The sequence below is a fragment of the Petaurus breviceps genome, unplaced genomic scaffold (assembly GCF_028583685.1).
Source record: "Petaurus breviceps papuanus isolate PSGF00001 unplaced genomic scaffold, PetGlider_PUasm1.0 37, whole genome shotgun sequence".
NCBI lineage: Eukaryota > Metazoa > Chordata > Mammalia > Diprotodontia > Petauridae > Petaurus > Petaurus breviceps.
Window position 1 is genome coordinate 76084510 of NW_027186296.1, and position 8765 is coordinate 76093274.

At 53.9% G+C, this 8765-nt stretch overlaps 1 protein-coding gene across 1 annotated transcript; it reads left to right on the forward strand.

Moving 5' to 3' along the window:
* Window positions 1-952: 952 nt before the first annotated feature.
* TLX1 (T cell leukemia homeobox 1) lies at window positions 953-8143 on the forward strand. Its single transcript, XM_069097548.1, has 3 exons — window positions 953-1523; window positions 3996-4197; window positions 7681-8143. The coding sequence occupies exons 1-3, from the start codon at window positions 953-955 to the stop codon at window positions 7901-7903; spliced, it is 996 nt and encodes a 331-aa protein (XP_068953649.1). The 3' UTR covers window positions 7904-8143.
* Window positions 8144-8765: the final 622 nt, after the last annotated feature.

An 8765-nucleotide genomic window follows, 5' to 3' on the forward strand; every position in this document is an offset into this window, starting at 1 on the left:
TGCCGGTATTTTCCTGGAATTACCCAAAGTAGCCAGATCTCCATACACTAGGAACCTAAAACCAAAGATTTCTTTTTAACTATCAACGATTGAAGCTTGGAAGCAAATCTCCAGGTTAATTGACAGGTGTTGTCATCAAGTCTGAATGGAAGCCGCTTTCGTCTTTCCCTGAGACTCCTGACATCTGGGAGACCCTGTGGGTCTAGAACCCAAGGAACTCAGGGTTTCTGACTTGGGAGCTGAGAGAGGTGAAGGAGAGGCCCTGTTTGCCAGGGTGAGGCTGGGACTGGCTATTCTCTTTACCACCTCTTTCTCCTCTGTGTCTATATGTCCAATTAGTTTCTCTTTCTAGATCTCTTCCTATGATTTTCCTTTCCCTTTCTACTGGTTCTTTTTGGTTCTTCTTCCTCCCCCCCCCCCCCTTTTCCCCCTTATTTCTCGTTCTCTCAGTCTCTCCCTCCGCCCTTCTCCAGTCCCTCACTTTCTCTCTCCCTCCCTCTCCCTCATTCTCTCCCCCTCTCCTCCTCGCTGTCATTCATCCCGCTTCTCTCCGCTCTCAGCCAATGGAGAGACAGGGCCTAAAACTGCGAAGCTACATCTCACCCAGGCCTTTTCGCCCAGTGATTGATGTCCCAGAGTCAACAGCGAGCGAGAATCCGGAGGAGGAGAGGAACAGGAGGCGTCCCGCCTCCCCCCGGCTACTTCAACGAACCCTTCCGCACTTCGCCTCCAAGTCTCCCCGAGCACTCGGAGCGAACCCGAAGCTGGTGCCGGCTGCTCCCGCCTCCGCAGCCACGCTGCGCCCCGCGCCCCACTGCGCCGCTCCTGCCCCCAGGCCCGCCCAGCCCAGCCCTGCTCCGCCAACCCAGAGGAGCTCAGCCCCCCCGGCGGCTCTTCGGTGCCTGTGTCGCCGGGCCCCCAGCGGGGTCGGGGCCCGGGCGAGCCGGGGGACATGGAACACCTGGCCCCGCACCACCTCCACCCGGGCCACGCCGAGCCCATCAGTTTCGGCATTGATCAGATCCTCAACAGCCCGGACCAGGGCAGCTGCATGGTGTCTGCCTCGCGCCTGCAGGACACAGACTACGGGCTCGGCTGCATAGTTAGCAGCGCCTACAACACCATGACCGGGAGTTATGCGGGAGCCGGCGGCGGCAGTGGTGGCGGCGGGGCTGGCCCGGGCCCGGGGCCCGGGGCGGGAGCAGGAGGAGGCGGCGGCGGAGGTGGTGCGGGGGGTTACGGAGGCGGCGGCGGCAGTGCCTGCAGTATGGCCTCGCTGGCCGGCTCCTACAATATGAACATGGCCATGGGCACCGGGGGTGGTGGGAGCGGTGGCACTCTCAGCTCCGCCGGGGTGATTCGGGTGCCTGCCCACAGGCCTCTGGCCGGAGCTGTTCCTCACCACCAGCCCCTCGCTACCGGCATGCCCACCGTACCCGCTGTACCCAGCGTCAACAACCTCACAGGACTCACTTTCCCCTGGATGGAGAGTAACCGACGATACACAAAGGACAGGTTCACAGGTGAGCCCTGACTCGTGTCCGCCTCCACCTCTCTCCCCCACCTTCTGTTCGGGTTCCTACTCCTCTCTGCGCCTCCCGATCTATCCCGGGTCAGCTTTTCTCCCCCATACCGGCCAGTGATTGCCTTTCGGATTTCTGTGCTCCTAGCCTCGGCCCAGCCCAGTCGGCCCCTTCCCCAGCCGATGTCCCACTTTCTCTCTTCGATCTTTGCACTCCCTAGCCCTAGTCCTGCTCCGCCTCTCCTCCTCTGGCCTGGCTTGCTCAGACCCAGCCAGGGTATCGAGAAGCGGGGAGCATGGGGGGGGGGGTCTAGATCTTCGGGATCATTTTCCCTGGGTGAAGGAGAGAGTAGAATCTAGGGGCTTGAGTAGGGGACGAGGTGGGGGAGAGACTCTGGAAAGGAGGCGTTTTGTACTCAGCGGATTTGTTCTCCCGCCCCCTCTTGCTCTCTCAGGGCAGAAGGTGGGCAAATGTAGACCTTTGCACTAACCTTAGAACAAAACAACGAATTGAAACGAACCCCAGGTGAGCGGAGCTCCAAGCTTACTCCCACGCTGCCTCAGAGCAGAGCCCACCCGAGCAGGAGGACTTGAGACATGGGGGGGGGGGGGTGAGGGGGGTAACTACCTCTGGGAAGTCCCCTGGCCTAAAACCTGGGGGAAGGGCAGGCAAGGCTCGGATTCTGTCTGCTTGGGTATAAGCCACCCCTCCCCCACCCTACCCTTCGGCCTTGTTTTATTTTTGGTCTCAGCCCAGGCTTGCCTCCACTCCTCCCCGACCCCCTGCTCAATGAATAATGCACCGACCCTGACCGGGCCATCGATCCAGCAGCCCTGAGTGCGACTCCGGGGACGATTACACAGGCTCATTTCTTTCTCCTCCTTTCCTCTCTTCTCTACTCTTACATCTTCCCCCACCCCCAACCCCACTTTCCAGGGCTGCTCCCCTCCCCAGGGCCCCTGGTCTTACCTCCCCCCACACACACACAAACACACACTTGAGCACACACATACACACGTAGCCCCCTGTTAATTTTCCAACCTGAATTCTTAGGCAGAGCCCGGATGCTTCGGGGCCCTAGAGGTGGAGGAAACCAGTCCCCGCTTGTAATGAAGGTTCAAAAACAGGGTTGGGGCCAGGCAAGAGCAGGAGCTGGGGATCTAAGGATTAGCCTCTCAGTCAGAAGTGCCCCCTGTAATCCTAGGAAATGAAGGACTCTAATCCCCAAATAACACAAGGGAAGGGGAAGTGGCTGCTCCCCAGTTTCAAAGAGTGGATGCCCCTTACTCCTAGAACTGGGAGCTCCATCAGGTAGATTCAATTTCTTATTCTTCTCTGACAGCTGGAGGTTCAGTTTGGGGGTCTGAGTTCCCCATTTAGTCCTCCTGCAGATCCACTAAAAGTTGAAAGATCTCTGGAAATTCTCAGAGTTCTGAGAAGGCATAATAGCACAATGCCCCTGACTCTAATGAGGGTATAGAGGCTAGAACTGAGCAGAGCCCCGTTCATCTGGAATTTGCATGAGCAAGGCCTTAAAAGGAAGGCTCTAGATCTCCAAGACAAGGACCCAGGTGGGGTTGAGAACTTCCAGGATCAGCACCGTGCTTCCTCCTTTCCCTTCTCCAGAACCAGACTTGCCTCTCCAGTAAGGCCCTAAAGCCTGAGCATACCCAGCTAGGCCCAGGTAGAGGCATTACCCTACCAACATCCCCAGGAATATCCCTTTAAAGGATTTTGCTCTCAGAAAATATGAGTGTCTAAATGGATGAGTATATGGAATAAGAATGTGTATATGAGCATTTATATAAGTATGTTTGGGAGAATTAATTGTGTACTTGGATAAGAATTATGTGTGACTTACAGTTTTGTATGTGCTGTATATTCTAATTGACACACAAATTTATATCTGTGTGTGAGGGTGTGATTATATGTTCAAGTATGTTGTGTGAGAATATGCTTATGTGTGCCAGCTGTATCTGAATCTCTAGAATCTTTGCCCTGCTTATCTGACCATCAGGCCCCCCTCAGTACCAAATACTGGCATTTGGATTTATCCTATTCCAGTGGTCAACTCAGAAGGATACTGGAGTGATGGGATTGCTTCAGCTCCCCCCACCTCCCTCCACTCCCATTGCCAGAGAAAACAGACAAAGATGAGGGGCTTGGATACCTGTAGAAAGGGACGAGAGGCTGGGGCTAAGGTCTTAGTGGTGGCAAGGGAGATTGCGGAAGGGTTTCCAGGCAGATCTGAGACAATTCCAGACAGTAAGCTTTGTTGCCAGGCCTGAGTTTAGCTTCCCTCTGCTCCCTGTTCTCCGGGCCTGCTTCCTCCTCAGCATGGGGTCACTAGGGCTCGGCTGCGGTGTATGCCTTTGCCGTGGACGCCTCCTGACGCTGTGCCGCTTGCTTCTGCCGTCTGTCTGTCTCCCGCTCCAGTGGCCCTCTCACCCTTCACTGTAACACGCCGTATAGGTCACCCCTACCAGAACCGGACGCCCCCGAAGAAGAAGAAACCGCGCACATCCTTCACACGTCTTCAGATCTGCGAGCTGGAGAAGCGCTTTCATCGTCAAAAGTACCTGGCGTCGGCCGAGCGCGCAGCCCTGGCCAAGGCGCTCAAAATGACCGACGCACAGGTCAAAACCTGGTTCCAGAATCGGAGAACGAAATGGAGGTGAGTCTACAAGGAAACCGGGAACTCCGTAAGGGCGGGTGAGCGGCCTGGTTGGCTAAAGCTGATTCTCCTAAGCGTCTCTGACTGTTTCAGTCCACCCTTTCTCCCTCCAACTCCCAACCCCGAGATTTGAAGGCCGTATGTGCGCCGTGGTGGGGCTCAGGGAAGTCATTTCGGATCAGACTGGGAGCTCAAACCTGGCTATCCTGCCTCACCTCGAGCAGCCAGGAATGTCCCACTTCGTGTTGATTTGGACGGGATCCTGTGTAGACAAATGACTGGTATCTTCCCTATCACCGCTCCCCCCACCCCAAATCTCCGAAAACCGTGTTAGGTCATTGGGTGAAGTATACATCTACTATGATGTCCACTCTTGAACCAAACGTGACTGTGTATGGGCCTGTTCAGTATACCAGTGTGTACCAGTGTGTGTGTGCGTGTGTGTGTCTTTAGGGAGGATGGTGATGTGGAGTTTGAATGTCTCTGAAGAAGCTTCTTTGGGAAGCCCAACCTGTCAGTGGATAGAAAATATCTCAGAATCAATCCACCTAACACGTGGCAATCTGACTCTGCCGTAGCCTCCTCTCCCCAGAGCTCCGGGTTGGGTGGAAGTGTGAGTGAAATAAATGGCCTGGGGATTCCAGGATTGGCATGAGAAAGACTCTGCGACTTCTACTGCCTCTGCAGTCAGGTTCCTTAGGTAGGAGCCCAGGCAACCTAGGTCGCCCTTGAGTCTTCCAGGAGCTGCAAAGGGTAGCCAGGAGGTTCTGATAATTACGGAGAGACTGAACTGATAGTCTTAGTGGGATATTAGTTTGATAAGGGAATGAAGGTCAGAAAGAAGAAAACAGTAAGGCTTCCCGGGAGTCTCTGTAGCCGCCATAGATCCACAGTGGAGTCGGGTTCTGGTGTTCCAGAACCTCCCGGCTTAATATTCCCCTGTAGTGACTAAAGGAACTCCCTTCTCTTGAACTACCCCACCCAACCAAGGCCCACCATCTAAAACTCCCGCCAAACAACACAGTCTAAGTAACAATCTCTGCCTGTGGCGGGGAAAAGGTTAGAAGGAGAAAGCTTCACTCCATGTCTTGATTACCAGAAATAATTTTCCTCAGCAAGCCCCAGACGGTCTGAGGTAGTGACCGATACTACTGCCCTACCCTAGAGATGGAAAATCAATCAGTCAGAATCGGGGTTGGAAATGATCAATTAAGAACAGATGGATGTGTCTAAGAGAGAACGGGAGAGTTATCGAGGGAGCTGGGGAGACATTTGCTCTGTCTCCTTCTGTCACACACTTTCAATTCTGGAGTACTCACAAACTCTGTCCATCCACAGACCCTAGCACACTCTTCCTCACACGCAGGTACAGACTTGCACAGTTTCTCTCACAAACTGGATCCCTCATAGAATGACAAAATCCGTCCTCTTGTCTCTCTGAGTGTCTTTGTCTCTCTTCTGTCTCACCGTCAGTCTGGCCTCTATATCCCCCCACCTCCCCACTCACAAACCTACAGACACTGGACAACACTACATTACACCACACTACACTCGCTCAGTAACACACACACATTCTCACGCCCGTTCTTTCAGAGCCCCTGGGGAGCGGCAGCTAATGTGAATGGAGTCAGAGGGAGGCGCCGAGCCCGGTCGGGCCGGCTGGGCAGAGGAAGGAATTGCAGTTTCCTCTTTTTTTTTGAATGAAGAAGCCTGAATCTGCCTGGGCTTCTGCTGTCGTGTCCACAAAGAAGACACGCAGCCCCCGTGGGGTAGACTTTTCCGCAGTCGTGCATTCCAGGCAGGAGGAGATGGGGGAGGAGGCTTCCAGGAGTCATTAGGGAGGAACAAGGAAGGCATTTTCTGGGAAGGGGGGTGGGAATGACAAACTAGACCGAATGCTGGGGCTCACAAAAGCCCAAACTGAGGATCTGGAGAAAGGGGATAAGGGAAGAGACAGAGAGATGAGAGACAGAGACAGGGAGAAGCAGATCCCCAGGAAGAAAAAAAAAAACGGAAAATTAAACTGATCTTATTCGTAATGAAGAAAAACAAAGGTAACAAACTTTTTTCCGTTTGGAACGAAAACCCTTAATTCTTGGGGAGAAAAAAAATTCCTAGAGACACAGGAAATGAGGGAAAGAAGAAAAAACAAAAGAGGAAGAAATAAATCTAGACAGATTGAAATGTAGAGCAGGAAAAAAGAGAAGGTGAGAAAGGAAAGTAGGAAGAAAAGGAAAAGAAAGGAAGAGAAAATGAAAGAAAAAATTACAAAAGAAAAGGAAAAGGAAAGCAGGCCAAGAGGGATCCTCGTTTGCTTTCTGCTTTTTAAATCGATCTGCTACAAATTGCTCCTGGAGGCTCCGGGGACTCACATTAGATCCTTTCACCTTAGAGACAGACGTTTGATCTCAGTTTACAGGAGGGGTGAGGGGTGGAGGGAGGTTGCATTAGATGGAATATGTGACTCATCGCCTCCTTTTACTGCCTTCATGGAAACCGGACGGGACTTACTTGGAGCTCGGCACAGGGCTAAGGAGAGGGAGGAACCGGCTCGGTTCAAAGAGTCAGGGAACTCTGGGACCTACGGTTAGGAATTTAAGCGATTGGGACCCAATCCCTTTTCTCCAGTTCGAAAGACTTGCTCTGGAAGCGGGAAGTTGGGGGATGGGATAGAAGGAGAAAGCTAGTTTGCAACCCCAGGGTGGCTCATTGGGAAGCCTGTTGTTTCTGAGTCTCTGCAGCTCTGAGGCACTCACTCCCCTTCGCCCCCAATCGAGCTAAATTCGTCTATGTGTCTGAGGCTTTGGTGGGCCACCTGTCCCCTCTGTCCTTGTCCCCAGGAGCTTCTGAGCAATGCGGGAAAGGACTCAGGAGATCTTTGCTAGGTGGGTTTTCGAGGAAGCCCCGAGTCCTGGCTAGGGAGAGAGGCCTCTCTTCAGATCTTCTACATGTAGCCAGAGCAGCCAGTGAATTAAAGAGCAGGGGCACCTAAGGTGATTTCGAGTTTCATTTCTAGACTGCCTGGTCTGAGAGGAAAGTGGTTAAAGGTCTCTTACTGGGGGAACGAACTTCTTTTCTGCGCGTCAGTTCTCCACATCCTTCAACACAGACACGCATACACGCACACAATTTTAGAGGAATTTTCCAGAAATAGCCTGAGACCCTGGACTTAACGCTGGCTTTCGGCCTGACACTAGGGCTAGAAAGGAGCTAGGAAAAGCAAGGAGGTCGTTCTCCCTCCACCGCCAAGTTCCCCAGCCTTCTTTCTTAGCACCTCAGTGGTGGGGTGGGGCAGGGTACTGAAATACCCTTGGGACTGTGTGGAGGTTCCCCCGGTATCCTTTTTCCAGAGCCAGGAAACTGGTGTTCTTGGGAGCAGCAGTTTCCCTCCCTTAAGGTACTCGGGAGCCGAGAGCCAAGGGGGATGAGGCCACCCTGGGTCGCGGGCAGTGGCTGGCTCTGAGGCGGCTTGTCCCCGTACAGGCGGCAGACCGCAGAAGAGCGGGAGGCAGAGAGGCAGCAGGCTAACCGAATCCTCATGCAGCTGCAGCAGGAGGCCTTCCAGAAGAGCTTGGCTCAGCCACTGCAGGCTGACCCACTCTGCGTGCACAATTCATCACTCTTCGCCCTGCAGAACCTGCAGCCCTGGTCCGATGACACTGCTAAGATCACCAGCGTCACGTCAGTGGCCTCAGCCTGCGAGTGACCCCCCTTCCTGTCGGGGCCCACACCGCTCGGTTTCGCTGTTCCCTCCCCGGCCTCTCAGAACCTCAGCCCTTCCAGGACCCCCGCTGAAGAAGTGGGAGCCCAGACTTTTGGGTTGTGAACGAGAGGAGAGACCTCCCTATTCTGAGTACTCGCACTGCACCCTACACCCAGCCTCGGGAGACGGCCCGAGGTCGGGGGCTGTGCCTGGAAAGGGGTAGGGGAGGTTCCCGAGGGCTTTGCACAGAGGAAAGAGTGAGGACCCTTCCCCTACCCCAGCCCCTTTCACGGACCACGAGCCAGTTCTCCCTGCCCCTCCCCCCCTCAGTAACCGGACACAAAGTGAAACTCGTAGAAAGCCAGCCCGCTACCTGCCTTTGCTCTCAGAGGTCTGGTATCAGTGTCGTCCAGTACGGGTGAGCAACCTCACCCCCTATCCCCGGATTTATCTCCAATGGAAAAGAAGAAATTGGATATAGAATAGGGACTTCGATCAGAAGAGGCCTGGGGACCCAACTGGAGCCTCTAGTCCCGGGCAGCTTACCCTGCCTGACCCTCGGTTCAGCTGGTACTTTTCAGATTCTGCTCAATTTCCGTTTATTTTATTTTATTTTTAAATTTGGGAATCTAGATGGAGGCCGAGGAAGTGGAGGAGGAGAGGAAAAAATTAGACCCTCTAGGACTGAGAGTGTTCTGAAGGTCCCCCATGGAGCCCATCGATTCCCTGTCGATTTGGTCCTATTGAAACCCAGAGACACTTTAACAGTCATTCGTGGGTAACCACACCACACACCGCAGCTGCATAGTCACCCACATTCACGAAGTTTCATAATGCCCTTGGGTACCCACAGTATCACTGACAG